At 40.3% G+C, this 15,507-nt stretch overlaps 1 protein-coding gene across 1 annotated transcript in view; it reads right to left on the bottom strand.

Annotated features, from left to right (window-relative positions):
- LOC123962517 (cytosolic carboxypeptidase 4) overlaps positions 1-15,507 on the bottom strand; it is a 206,071-nt gene that overhangs the window by 23,425 nt on the left and 167,139 nt on the right. Inside the window, exons 22-25 of the mRNA XM_046038694.1 lie at positions 12,900-13,029; positions 7,122-7,253; positions 3,037-3,099; positions 2,736-2,849 (exon numbers count right to left, since the gene is read on the bottom strand). Of these exons, the coding sequence (XP_045894650.1) occupies positions 2,736-2,849; positions 3,037-3,099; positions 7,122-7,253; positions 12,900-13,029 (439 nt within the window). The remainder of the gene's footprint in view (positions 1-2,735; positions 2,850-3,036; positions 3,100-7,121; positions 7,254-12,899; positions 13,030-15,507) is intronic.

The raw sequence follows: 15,507 nt of genomic DNA, 5'->3' as shown, positions 1-15,507 counted from the left end.
AGGTATGATCAATCTAAACTCCATTCAGAAAACAAGCATTTTATATGTTGTTGTCTTGCTCAAAGCATTTACCAGGAGCTCCTGGTAAATGGTTTGAGGTGAGTCTGTGTTGTACTATCCTGTCTAAGGCTGTGTAAAAACAGAGGGGAAAGAGAACGGATAAGGTCTGCTTAAATATTTTTGTGCGGATATATATGGTTGAGACATGGTCTTTGTTTCCGAACGGTGTGAATATTGGGCGGGGTTGTGAAATCTGACCCCCCAACCGGTCAAGGACAATGGCCGCCCACTCTGAGTCACGGTTCTGTTCAAGGTTTCTACCTGCTCAAAGGGAGTTTTTTCCTTGCCTGTGTCACAAAGTGCTTGCTCATGGTGGGAATTGGTATTTTTTAATAATAGTAATAATAGTACAGCCTATGAATGGGATAACCTTAATTAATTTAATATAATTTAATCATATGGGTTTGAGTAATTAGTAATTTATAAGAATACGCTGGTCGGTTTCGACCTAGTTCAAGATGATGTTTTTTTTATCTTATTTTATTTTACCAACTTCCCCTTTATAACAATAATAATAAGCTTTATTTATATAGCACTTATCAAACAGAGTACAAAGTGCTTCACAAAAAATCACACATAAAATGCAAAAACAAATAACCACGTGGGTAATAAGATACAGGGGGATAAAATACAGAATATAAGAACAAGGATCACAATAGAGTATAACAAATATTTTCAGTAGGACATAAGGAAGATGAGACAAGGAAACAAAGTGATAAGAACGATAGGGCAGGAATAGTAAAACGAGTGGCAGCTCAGATAAAATCTGGATATGCTTTCCGGTAAAAGTAAGTTTTTAAAAGAGATTTGAAGGAAGAAGCCGACCCTGCCAGCCTAATTTCCTCAGGCAAGTCGTTCCAGAGCCTCGGGGCCCTGACAGCAAATGCTCGGTCACCTTTTGTTCTTAGTCTGGCTCCAGGAATAGACAAGAGGCCCTTGCCAGAAGATCTTAGACCACGGGAAGGCTCATAAGGAGTTAAAATATCTAAAATATAATCTGGAGCCAAGCCATGAATAGCCTTAAAAATAATTAGTAAAATCTTAAAATCAATCCTAAAACAAACGGAGCCAGTGCAATGATGCTAAAATGGTTGTGATATGATCATATTTTTCTTGTCCTAGTTAAGAGCCGAGCAGCTGAGTTCTGTACAGTCTGTAATCTATTTAGGGTTTTTTGATTAAGGCAAGTGCAATAGGCTGTTGCAATAATCAATGCCTGAGGAGATAAAAGCATGTAATTATAGTTTCTGGATCTGTAACATTTAAAATAGGCCTTATTTTTGCGATATTTCTAGAAGAGGGCAGAATTTGATTACAGAGATGTTGGGGACCTATAACCAGGATTTCTGTTTTATTGGAGTTAAGTTGTAGAAAGTTATTTGACATCCAATGTTTTATGTCGGTAAGGCAGTCCTGTAGTGAGCTCAGCATACTAAGGTCGGTGGGCTGTACAGGTAGGTATAACTGTATATCATCCGCATAACAATGGAATGAAATACCATGCCTGCGTATGACTACCAGTAGATAATGGGCTGTTACAATTAAAAAGCAGGTGTGGGCTAATGTAATCCAAAACTTCTATTAAAAACTTTGCAGGAATCAGATCAAGAGGGCTAGAGGAAAGCTTCATCTTCAACATAATTTCCATAAATTCTGCCATGGTAATAGAAGAAAAGGAACTCCAAGGATCCTGGGTAGGGTGCACAACATCTAAAAAGGCAGGGTTTGGGCTAATACTGGCTCTTAATAATTCCACCTTACCTTGTGTATTAAAAATATCTCACAATCTGCATCACAATCAGCAGAGGCACAGGGAGAGGCAAGGTTCACCAACAGATCGAGAGTCTTAAAAAGAAATCTAGGATTGTGCTGGTGGACAGCAATAAGATTTGAGAAATGGTGAGCGCTTGCATCTTTTACCAAACCTTTGGTTTCCTGTTGCTGATGGGAGGGTAGGTGATGCTCTGTTCTGCCTCAGAACTGGACTGGACTGGCAGTGGCCTACAAAAAGCACTTTTAACTTTAAGATTGGGGCACCCCCGTCATTCAAAAGAAAATAAATAAATCAAATTAATCATTATATTAATCAGTCTCATAAGAGGAAATTATTTTCGATAGATTGACTGTTGTCTTCCGCTTTAAAGAACACAGAGCACACAGACAACTTCTTACTGATAAATGAGAACATTTATTTATAGCTAAATGTTTAATACCTGAATAAATGAATGATTTATAAGGTGTGTAGCATAAAAGAAATAACAAAAGGATGAATAACAGATATAAAATGGTGCGATAAACCTTTACTCAACAGAAATAGTGAGATGAAGTATGTGCTTTAGTTGTCAAAACATAATGGCAAAACGCTAATGTGAGGGCAATCAAGTTCACTAAACGACATTCAGTCTACTTCGATTTGTGGCTTTCTGTACACACAAACATTGTCTCACATCGTCATCGTTTTATCTATTAGTCTAACACTAACAATAAATAAACAGATTGTGTCTTTTTAAAGTAATTATTCATTGTCAGTTTGAATTTGTGTATTATGTATTGACAGCAAATTCCTGGGCTGCTTTTTGTTGCCAGTCTGCCTGTGCACACACACACACGCACACACGCACGCACACACACACACGCACACGCACACACACACACACACACACACACACACTTACCTTGTATATTCCCTGGTCACAACCATTGTAAGTACTCTCCATTGTATAACTTCTCAGCACGCCCATTTCCCTCCAGACAACCACCCTTGCTGTGGCAGAACGAGACTTCTCCACCTGATAAGTTCAAATCAGAAATGATGAGGAGCATAATAATGATAATCCATATGACAAAAAACTATAATGATAACAAAAGTATGGTAATGATCAAAAACAATAATTTTGACGAATATGTGATAATGATTTAGATAATTAAAAGTATTATAATCATTATTCTACTTTTTGTTGTTGCTGTTATTATTACCAAATAGTTGCAGCTGTTGAAAGAAAAGGCGGGTGCAATACGATCCAAGGTCTTTGGAATGGTCTAGAGAAAGAAAGAGATGGACAGATAGAACAACATCAACAATGCTAGTCAGTACAAAGATAATATTAGTAAAAATACTACATGCGTCCATGGAAATTATGTCAACTTATAATTCTAAATATATCGATAGTTGTAAGTGTTATTATTTGTTTAAATATATAGGTTGATTGATGTGTTCATTTAATAAGATGCTGGAATATTCAGGGTCTTCACTCCTCAACCTTTCGGCTGAAGAGTGTAACCATGAATTCATAACATCTATTAATAATGTTGATATAATTGTGTAATAATATGTGTCAAAATGAACTGCTCACTCACTGTCCTCCAGTATATAATGAAGTCATGATGCCCCCTATAAAATTAAAAAACATATGCAGAACAACATGGGGGGATCTTTGTGTGGTGTAAAAGAGATCTCTGTATTCAGATCACACTAGTGAAACAGGGTTAATCCCAAATTTGGTTAATATTAGACCAACCCCTGGGCATAGCTGATAGAGATCTATATCTCTGTGCTATTTATGTTCTATAAATTAATAATTCATTTCAAGTCATACAAAAATCTAAATTGTGTTAAACAAGACTAGATCAATTATTGGTTAGATAGCGGATTAGAATTAGAATCACAATCAGAAATCGCTAAATTGCCAAGTAGTTGTGCAATATGGCATTTAATTATTTACATGTGCACAATAAAATCGCTTTTTGTGCAACCATTAACAGTGTGTACTGTTGAAGCGGGGAGCAGGATTTTTGGGTTGGGTATGAGAGGCAGTGAGCAGTGCACCAGATGTTGATTGAGGAGATGAGGATGGACTCAGTGATTGATCATTTTCTTTGGCAGGCTGCCACAAGAAGTACATGAGAGAGCTGTAAAAAGTTCAGCTCCCACTTGATGTCCTGTGAGATGTTGGTCCCCAGGAAGTGGAAGGACTCCTCTAGTGTTGACTGTGGTGTCCCACAGTATAATGGGGATGGGAGGGCCTGAGCTCTTCCTGAAATCCACCACCTTCTCCACTGTCTTGAGACCATTAAGCTCCAGGTAGTTCTGGCAGCACAGTTCACCAGAAGGTCAATCTCCTACCTGTGGGAAGACTCATCCCCACAAAAGATGAGCCCAATGAGGGTGGTGTCATCCGTAAACTTCAAGAGCTTGACAGACTGGTGACTGGAGGTGCAGCTGTTGGTGTACAGGGAGAAGAGAAGGGGGGAAAGAACGCAGCCTTGAGGGGAACCAGTTCTGATGGTCCTGGAATCAGAGACATGTTTTCCCAGTTTCACTAGCTGCCTCCTGTTGGACAAGAAGTCTGTGATCCACCTGCAGTTGGAGTCAGGCACACTCAGCTTGCAGACCTTGTCCTTCAGCAGAGCTGGATGATGGTCCTTTAGCGGAGCTGAAATCCACAAACAGGATCCTGGATCCAGGATCCACAACAGCGTTTTAGCATGCACATTCAGTGGCCGTTCCCGTACACTGAGCATGCACGTGCTGGTGTAAACATGAAGCAGATGGTCTCTCTCTTTCGTAGTTACAGAAGATTTGGCGAAATAATAAAGTAATGCAGATGAAGAACCGCACCAGATTTTTTGAATGGATCAATAATGAGCTGGGACTGTTTCTGAATGTAACACGGGAGTTAAAAGGCTGTGGCGGCGGAAAACAGACTGGGTGTCTCGCAAAGTAACAGTACAAGTGTAGGCTAAAAGTGTTATTTGCACGGTACAAAATATTTTAATAAAAATACCAAATCAAAAATTCTGTCAGTAGCACTGTGTTCCTGCTTTATGACTTATGAGACCCAATCAGAGAGCCAAACGTCAGTGTCTGCGCCATTGTTTCTAAAATCCTCCGTTTTTACCCCTCTTCACTAAAACGGGGTCGGCAGTGTTTCCAAACGTCTCCATTTTAGGTCTTTGTTTTTGCTGTTTTAGTCTGCAAGGGAGGTGCAAACGTAGCAAAAGTCTCCGTTTTAAAACCAAAACGTAGTAGTGTGGATGGGTCCATGGGTTCCTGAGGAGTCCAAGTGCCTGGGGATGAAGGGGCCATGGGGGAGACAGAGTCAGGCCCAGCTGCTTTGCTGGCTTTCTGCCTCCAGAATAGCCTGTTGACATCTCTCTCACAGATGGAGAGAGGGGTAGGAGAGTTTGTTCTGGTCGCCTCTAAGGAGGTGGAGGAGGAGCTTATGGCCTTGGGTTGATTGGTGGAGTCACGGGGGATAGTATCAGGACTGTCCCATTGTCTCTCAAAACAACTGTAGAACTAGTTCAGCTTGTTGGCCAGGTGAAAGTCATTAATAAAGTAGGGGGCTAGGGAGTAGGTTTGTGGTTGGTGATCTGTCTTAAGCCTCTCCAGACAAAAGCACAGTTGTTGGCAGAGAACTGGTGTTGTAGTCTCTCTGAGTCCAGCCGTTTAGCCTCTCTAAAGTTATATTCTATTATTAAATAATAGTAATAATAATCATTATTACATTATTTAACATAAATATCTTGATGCCATTTAAACCCTAATCTCCAACAGCTGTACTGGATGAGACAATTGCGCTGCTCTTCATTGGAGATGAAAAACCAAAGCTAACTGAAAACACTTGTGATCACACAGAAATCTCACCACAAATCCACACAAGTGTTAACTTCACCACTTCTGATAAAGTGCAGTCCACAGCTGCTTCAGTGGGAAGCAAGCTGGAGCAGAGAGACTCCCAGACAGAGTAAAGACGTCTGTAAGCAGAGACAACTCAACACAGAGCTACCGGTCAGAGGAAAGACCACACTGCAGTCCAAACATTTTACAAGTCTAAATAAGACTGCAGGAAATACTAACACATGCACATGACTCCAAGCAACCTGTTCTATTATGACTTTGTTCTCCAAATATTAAAACTTTTTTTTCTCACATTACAAAATTCAGCTCTATTTGGCATGAAGGACTTGTTCAGACTTGGCCTCAGGTGACTGTAATGACGATAACGATTGTCATTACCATACCCAGATGCACTAATGATCCAAGTGGTATCCATCCCCTTGATAACTATCCCACAGAGGTTAAATAGATGGGACTCCCTGCCAGTAAGTCAGAACTGGGAAGCCACTTGGCTGAGAGTCCAGTTGATCATGATTTTTCCTTGGATAACTATGACCTGGATTACTGAGAATATTCACAGTGTTTATATATATTTCTCAGTTATATGTATTTGCACATCATTATCTAGTCTACATTGTTATTATATTATTATTATTATTATTATTATTGACATTGACAACCTACAGCAGACACAATAGCAGACATTTGTTTCAGAGTTTTAACTGCAACTGTTCCATAGTCCACACTGGGACAATGAAGAGAGTAAGGTTGTCTACAAAATTTCCATTGGACGATGTCTACATTGAAACATCGGGATGGACGATGGCATCGGGGGCGCACACACACGCACACAAAACTTGGCAGCCTACGATGTTACAAGTCGCGGTAGAAATTTTACAAGCACGGAGCAGGTAAAGCAGCAGTGAACACACAGGGTGCAGATGTTGGTTTTGGTTGTTTGATAGGCTGCGTCATTAACAACCCACAAGCGGCTCACCTGCTGCCGTGATAACGGACGCGGGTGGAAAAATACAGAAAAAAGATGAGTTCTGTGTCTTTTGGCGACTTTATAAAACGTACTGCTGATGGAGAAGGTGGAGTAGACGGGCGAGGGGGGAGACAGAGAGAGGCAGGGCAAGCCGGTGTGTTTAACTGAGGTCTAGCCTCTTGTGTGTCTGAGTGTGGGGTGAAGAGAATTCCGAGGACGGTGCTAAGCATATTTAAAAAATTTTGCCAGGGGGCAACCATTGACCATCTGTCAGCCATCGCCGATGGACGATGGCATCGTCTATCGGCCCAACCCTAACTGAGAGGACCATACAGCATTTTAAACTGAACCCTCTATGGCTGGCTTGGCTGTGTGTGTGTGTGTGTGTGTGTGTGTGTGTGTGTGTGTGTGTGTGTGTGTGTGTGTGTGTGTGTGTGTGTGTGTGTGTCTTACCCTATACCCAGGGTCCTCTTTCAATCCGACCGTGTCAACAGCAGAGCCAGACTGCCAAAGAGTCTCCTTAACACTGCAGCCATACAGGAACACATTCTTCTTTCTAGAGTGGCCGTGGTAGTCACAGAAGACCTGGAAGACATGCACAGGGAGAGAAACAGCTTTTTAGAGCTGCATTAAACATGGACACAAATACTCCAACCAAATTAAACTAATAATACAGATTTTGAGCAAACTTCTCAAATCTCAAACATACTCCCCAGGATATGATCTGAGAGGATGTAAAGACTGGAATTATTCAGTGAGGTGGGAAATGATACTGAAACACATGCTCTGGGGAAAAGACAAGCTGTAATAAAATCTTACGGAGGGGAGGGGCTTAATGTAATGACAGTCTGTGGGCTCCACTGATATCCCAATCTGATGACAGAGAGCACAAATTACAGCTTGAAGTGCTCTCTGCACCTGGGTGGGATGATCCGATGGCTCAATGAGCTGCCCATGTGCCGCAGCTGTTCATGGAGAGGGGTTACCCAGGATGGCTTAGATCTTGTTCCTCATCTTCCTCTTTGCCTCTGACTCTAGGCTGTTCACTTTGGGCCCGACCACAGAGCTGGACTCCCTTACCAGCTAGTTCTTCCTGGATGGAAACTGGGACAGTGGGCCTCCTGTTCGTCTCATAGTCCAACACCAGCTGTTTGGTCATGCTGATATTGAGCATGTGACAAAGCTCTCTGTCAGTCCTCTGTCCTCGTTGTCGTTTGTCTGGTAGTCGACGATCCAGGATGCAGTGTTGGGGTGCAGAAACATTGTCAAGTTTTTCCCTTAGAGGGTAGGGCTGGATGATGTTGTTGAAAGCACTGGAGAAGCTGTCCTCTGACGTTTGTGGTTTACTGAGAGAGGGGGATGTAGCCATTTTCTTAAATGTATTTAAAATCTATTGAGTACAGATGTAGCAATTTAGTTTGTGTACTCTATGATACTATCCCATCTCTACTCAGTTCTCAGGCAAGTAACACAACTATGCAACCACTCCATAAGCTCTATAAACAAACACTGAAGGTACTGGATACAAAATCCAAATCTATAAATGCTCTTTTCAAAACTGCGTGTGCGACATTGCGTGCAGTAATATTAATGGTATGTTAAATGGTAGGTAATGCCTTTTATCTGGATTTCAGTCCAAGATCAATGCTGTTAAATCATTGCAGCTAAATGTTAGCATCCTGAATCAGCTGTCATTGTCAGTGACCTTTCAGTTTATGTTTATGTCTATCTGCTATCTTCAACACACTCCATTCCTCCTGCTAACGAATGACTTCACTCAGAGAGTGAGTGTATACTTGCACTTTCGCTCACAACTGACCGGGAGAATGGATCGTTTCAGGAAGTGATTCAGGAAGTGATTCAGTTCAGTTCATTCTTCCAAAGACTTTGTCCTTTTGCGCCATCTTGATTATTGTGCAATACCTGGGAGCTGCTCGCCTTCTGTCGTCTTTTCTGCAGAGAGGAAACGTGACGCTTTGGAACACACTGTCTTTTTCGCCATTTTGTGGCCGACCCTTTGGAGATACAAGACATGAGTACCAAATGAAAGGTCTGCTCAAGCCGGATCGATTGATACCCCCCCCGCCATCACTGTGGGATGTTCCGTTCTAAATCTACAGGCCTGCAAAGCATAGGTATGCTTTTGGTGACAGTTGTGTTGATGAATAGTCACTGTTTTTATCAATATTTCAATGTTTTGTTATTTGGAGCTTTGTTGTATGGACAGAAAGAGTGTTTTAAAGATATCTCCCAATAAAAAACAACATTTAAACAGTAAATATTGCCAAAATATGGACATTCACCTGGTATATTTTTGAAAATATTTTATAACTGTTGTATTTTAGTTTATTTTCATCAGATTTACAGTTACAATTCCATTCTAGGTGTATTAGAAGATATTCAGTTGCATTATAAGCTTCCTTATGGTGGTTTTGATGGTCTATTGCATTAAAATATAGCTTTTTACCAGGCGAGGATGAAAATATCATATTTTTTCTTTATTGCATCTCCATGTAGTCTGTAATGGTAAAATAAATACCTGACCTTTCAAAGGAGACCAGAATTATGCATCTAGGCCAAATGGTTGAGGAGTTATTTCCGATTCATTTTGGGTATTTTGGGCATATGCCTGTCCCCAAGAGGTTGAAGGATCAGCTACCATAAAAACAAAATTTTAAAGGGGGCTTACTGTACGTGTTCGCCTGAAAAGAGAAGTCGCTAAAATAAATAGCTCTAACCTGTCAAAGCTGTTCTTCTCAACTTAACTAACTTTGTTATGAAAACCCTGTACTCAGTAACTGAAATAGAAATTGATGAGATGTTGGGATAACTTTGTGACATTGCTGAAAATGGGTCCATCCATCGTGTCGAGAGACATGAGGAGTCAGACAATCAGACAGGTTGGAAATACACCTCTCAGTTAGTTGAACTTATTTGGAAGAGAAAATGAAGGTGAACAGAGAGAGTATGACCCCAATCACATCTACTGACCTACTGACCTACTACTTACTGTAGATTTCCTGTGCAGTGAGGAATCATTAGCAGTCGTTGATTTGTTAATTTTTAACGGGGGGGATAGTTCAATAGGAGCACCCCATGACTACATGTTGCTATGATCATGTCGCTAGCTCTACTTTGTAATATAGAATTGAGTATTTATTGTACAGTGGATAGAAAAAGTCTGCACACCCCTGTTAAAATGCCAGGTTCTTATGATGTAAAATAATGAGACATATCATGTCAGAACTTTTTCCACCTTTAATGTGACTTATAATGTGAACAATTCAATAGAAAAACAAACTGAAATCTTCGAGGGAGAAAAATGAAAAATAAAAACCTTACAATAACCTGGTTGCATAAGTGTGCACACCCTCTTATAACTGGGGATGTGACTGTGTTCAGAATTAACCAATCACATTCAAACTCAGGTTAACTAGAAGTCATTACACCCCTGCCATCATTTAAAGTGACTCTGATTAATCACAAATAAAGTTCAGCTGTTCTAGTAGGATTTTCCTGATATTTTCTTAGTTACATCTCCGAGCAAAAGCCACGGTCCGCAGAGAGCTTTCAAAGCATCAGAGAGATCTCATGGTTGAAAGACATAAGTCAGGAGATGGGTACAAAAGCATTTCCAAAGCATTAGATATACCCTGGAACACAGTGAAGACAGTCATCATCAAGTGGAGAAAATATGGCACAACTGTGACTTTACCAAGAACTGGACGTCCCTCCAAAATTGATGAAAAGACGAAAAGAAAAGTGGTCAGGGAGGCTTCCAAGAGGCCTACAGCAACATTAAAGGAACTGCAGGAATTTCTGGCAAGTACTGGCTGTGTGATACATGTGACAACTATCTCCTGTATTCTTCATATGAATGGGCTATGGGGTAGGGTGGCAAGACGGAAGTCTTTATTTACAAAGAAAAACATCCAAGCACAGCTGAAGTTTGCAAAAACAAACATCAAGTCCCCCAGAAGCATGTGGGAAAATGTGTTATGGTCTGATGAAACCAAGGTAGAAGTTTTCGGACATAATTCCAAAAGGTATGTTTGGCGCAAAAACAACACTGCACATCACCCAAGGAACAGCATACCCACAGTGAAGCATGGTGGTGGCAGCATCATGCTTCGGGGCTGTTTTTCTTCAGCTGGAACCGGGGTTTAGTCAGGGTGGAGGGAATTATGAACAGTTCCAAATACCAGGCAGTTTTGGCACAAAACCTTCAGGCGTCGGTTAGAAAGCTGAAGATGAAGAGGAAGTTCACCTTTCAGCACGACAACGACCCAAAGCACACATCCTAATCCACAAAAGCATGGCTTCACCAGAAGAAGATTAATGTTTTGGAACGGCCCAGCCAGAGCCCAGACCTGAATCCAACTGAACATCTGTGGGATGATCTGAAGAGGGCTGTGCACAGGCGATGTCCTCGCAATCTGACAGATTTGGAGCGCTTTTGCAAAGAAGAGTGGGCAAATATTGCCACATCAAGATGTGCCATGCTAATAGACTCCTACCCAAAAAGACTGCCTGCTGTAATAAAATCAAAGGGTGTTTCAACAAAGTATTAGTCTAAGGGTGTGCATACTTATGCAGCCCGGTTATTTGAGGGTTTTTATTTTTAATTTTTCCCCCTCAAAGATTTCAATTTGTTTTTCAATTGAATTATTCACATTAAAGGTCACATTAAAGGTGGAAAAAGTTCTGACATGATTTATCTTTGTCTCATTATTTTACGTCATAAGAACCTGGCATTTTAACAGGGGTGTGTAGACTTTTTCTATCCACTGTATATAGTTTGAAGATTGTTATGGATTGAAGAAGAAATGATTTATAAATCCATCTGCTTCTTCAGCACCACGGACAGCGCCATGGATTTATCCATTCGTACTACAGTTAGGCTGCTGATATTTCAGTTGTGTGTGCGACTCTAACTCAAACCTCAGTCAGATAAAGAATCATTCATCCATCAGTCATGTGTCTCTGCACTCTGTTACTAGTGGATGGAGGGGAGGTGGCAGGTTAGCAAAGAGGATTTATTTTGGTCATTTCGCTAACAAGGTGGTGGTTTGACTGAAAAGTTTGGAGAAGATCTTGGTCATGATAAAAATAAACTAATGATGACGGTTGGTAGGAAACTGAATGCATACATTGGTGTCCTGTATCAAAGTCACACACTTTGTTGATCCATCCATCCAGGTTTTGGAGTTCTTTAACAGTGTCACTGTTCTTCGTACTGACAGACAACAGTCATCATTCAGTGGAATCATTTTTGGTAGACATTATGTTTGCAGCCGTGCCATTTTGAGCATCATGTTTTTCAAGTGCAAATCTCCTGGTTGTGAAAAGGTTAACAAGTCATTCTTAAAGTGCACATGCTTTTCACTGTATGTCAGTTGACAGCAACAGTTGGCAGTTAATTATATGAATTAGCCTGAAAAACAACCTCACCACTCTAATTTAGAACAATTAAATAAGCCAATCAAGGGCAATGTATTAAAGGTCTTTCTCATTAAACCCTCATTACATTACATTTCAGTTTCAGCAAGACACCTGCAACACACACAAATGGTGCTCACACCATACACGTGCACTGCCACATGCTCACACAGCACACATTCATGCACCATTCAGCTTTGTTTAGCTGAAAAATGGGCTGCAGTTATTTTATGTGAAAAATTTTAATAATCAGGCAATAGTTTTGCTCTTAATTTGGTTCCTATTCATTTAAAAAACATACTTTAATTAGTCAGTATCGCAGCTGGAATTTCATTCATTCTGTGATTTGTAAACAATCAGGAAACACTGAGATTGCCAGAATTGGTTCAGATTAGAATTAGATGAAAAGAAAGAAAAAGACTGGGCCTGACTTTTAGACAGTGTTTTTGTGGGACTGCAGACATCTTTTTAAGGCAGATTGATTGCCTTAACATGTCTGTTCATCTCTATTTTACTTCCTTCTTTTAAATAATGTCGGACACTGCACTGTAACTTTTACTGTCCTGTTTTATCTTGTTTTTATTTTCCATTTAACCGTTTTTTAAAATTTATTTAAATTTCTTTTATATTGCCCTTGGATGCTTTTATATAAAGTACTTTGAATTGCCTTGTTGTTGAAATCTGATAGACAAATAAACTTGCCTTGCCTTCCAACGTGTTACAAGCAGCTTAAACTGCTTGGGTAATGTCAGTACATCACATTTATGAAAAGGAAGACCATGCGTATCCTACCAGCGGAGTTCGTCCTATACTGTTGAGGTAGTATAGGAGGCCCTTGGTGTGGTAGATGGTTGGACTGAGGACGGGGTCTGGTTTAGACCACTGGCGATTCAGATCCTCTCCACTCAGATCACAGCGATTCCTGAGGAGACAAACAGCAGAAGAGACAGGACATTAGTACTGCGAGTGCTTTTGTTCAACCTGTTTAGCCTGACAGTATTATGGTGGTGCTTATGTTTCATGTATTTATATAGTGTGTGTGACTAAAGGAATGGCAACCAGGAAAATTATTGGAAAATGCAGGTTAGTTGAAAACCAAATAAACTTAATTTCTTCCATCTGTAGACTAAACAAAACAAGGAAAGAGTAAACATGGTGCCTCCAGTAATTATGTTTGTTTGCGCAATTAACTACAAGATGTTGTACAATCAATATTTTCAACTAACATTGTGATTCAGTTAATAAGAAAGTAAACTAAATATTATATCACTTAACATATTGGTGGGTCCATATATCTGCTAGGAACCAACCTAACAGAAAATCTGTTATTATGAGAATTCAGCAGAAAATGCATTAAAAAGTAACCAAATCATACAGTATAATAAAACCAGGCAATGACATGACTTAAGTGTTGTGTTAAAGTTAATCAACAGTTTGAACACTTTAATTCTAATCTAGTCTAAATCTAGTCCATGTTGCACTCATGCTTTGCTGCTTGCTCTTGCCTCATTCTTTTGCTGACATTCTTGTCTTTTCTGCTTTAAATTAATTAATTAAAATTAATTTATTATACACTTGTAGTGAACAACGGAGTGGATTTGTGCATTTTATATTGAATACATTTGGAGCTACCCTAAATTCCTTTCTCCTCCCAAGAGAAGAAGGGGAGGGGTCAAATTTGCTTTCTCTAAGTGCTAGCCCTGACCATAAAGCTGGCACCCTTTTGATTCCGAAGCTGATAACGCGGGGCCTGACTGTTAAACTGACAAAGGGACACGAGCCAGCCATTGGCATCTCCCTGAACAGCCTATCAAAACTGGCCCCCCACACATGTTTCTGTGGCAACTGACCTTATTCTTTGTTTTATTACCACATCAAAAAGGAAAACCCCTGTCTCACCCAAGTGTGACATGATCCAGACACTGAACTTTCAATGTAAAAGGACTGCAGTCTCCAAAGACTCAAAGCATTTCATTAAGTTTAATTAAATCTTTAGTTACCTGATTACGTTTGCCTCTATTTGAGTAGTTATGTTAACTGTTGTTGCTATCTGTTGTTGATATTAGTGCTGAAAAGAAAGTTGCGTTTGCAGTGTTTTTATTTTCAGCAAGACGCTCCTTCATCTAATGTAATCAATGCTTGTTCATAATGCTTTCCTACAAAATTCGTTTAGAAATGATGACAAAGGAATGTTTTACTATACTCTTAATCACCAGCTTGAATTTAAGGATGGATCAACAATATTCTTAGTTCCTTTGATTTAATCCAAGCTTTCCTCATGTAACCTGAGCTCCCCCAAGTGGACGAAATAAGTATTACATACCCTCGTTGGAAATGCCGTTAAATGTATAAATATCCTGACCAATAATGTGACAATTGTTTCCTGTTACTAAATGCTTAGAACAGTACAACCGTTTGACCATTGAGGTTCGATTGTGGAAAATATTTGATTATAATACGTGCAAATAGATTTCTTTTAGACATTAAGTTTAGAAAGGCAGTTCCATGGGAAACCTGAGACGCCCCCTGGGGAACCACGCCCCAGGCAACAAAAGAGCAACACGTGACCTCGCTACGCTCTTCTCTTCGCTGCTGGCTCTCTTCCGCTCTGCTCAGCTCTTTGGACGCTTCGGCACGCACGTGGTGTGCCGCGCCAGGCAACGCCCTCAGAGTCGACCAGCGAAACAGGCCCTTTTGTTTCGCTTGAAGCTACACACCTGAAGTGCCGAGACATCGATCTGCCCTTCAGTTTGTTTTATTTTCTTTATTTCTTTTGTTAAAGTTATCAGTTCGTTAAGTTGCACTGGACTAATTCAGGAACGACCAAGTTCCATTTTAAGCCTTTTTCGTCGAGCCAACTTCACTGAGGTCAGACCAAGCCACGTGGTCTCGCCAGCTACAACGAAGGAAACCTTAAAACAGCCGAATTGCCAGACGGAGGAGGCGTTTTCAATCAGACACGGAGAACCCCGGAGAATCCCTAGCAAAAAGCCAGGATCGAGCAGCTAGCGTGGGACCCGTGCAACAGGCCAAAAGCAGGCTGTCGACAAGCAGTAAGACTTAACACACGTTCTGTGATCAGATGTCCATTTTAACTCCTAAAATCATAGCATTAGTTTACTTTCAGTAGCTCTTCTATGCCGTATGAGTCAAATGCTTCCCACAATCGAACCTCCAGGCTCATTGTTCAGTAAATGTTTATGTTCCCTGTATCCAACCATCTTTTTATCACCTTAGTTAGAGAATAAATTCACTGTAATATAATCAAGAGCTGTGTGTGTTGCCTATTTCTAGTTCCTGCCGAGAGAATTGACCCTTTAGATATGAGACTGACTGACTGATTTAAGATAACTGCGCGATTATTAACTAACTGATCACTAGTAATAATTGTATAATTATT

Source organism: Micropterus dolomieu, linkage group LG22 (genome assembly GCF_021292245.1).
Source record: "Micropterus dolomieu isolate WLL.071019.BEF.003 ecotype Adirondacks linkage group LG22, ASM2129224v1, whole genome shotgun sequence".
Classification (NCBI taxonomy): domain Eukaryota; kingdom Metazoa; phylum Chordata; class Actinopteri; order Centrarchiformes; family Centrarchidae; genus Micropterus; species Micropterus dolomieu.
This window is presented reverse-complemented; position numbering and strand designations above follow the sequence as displayed.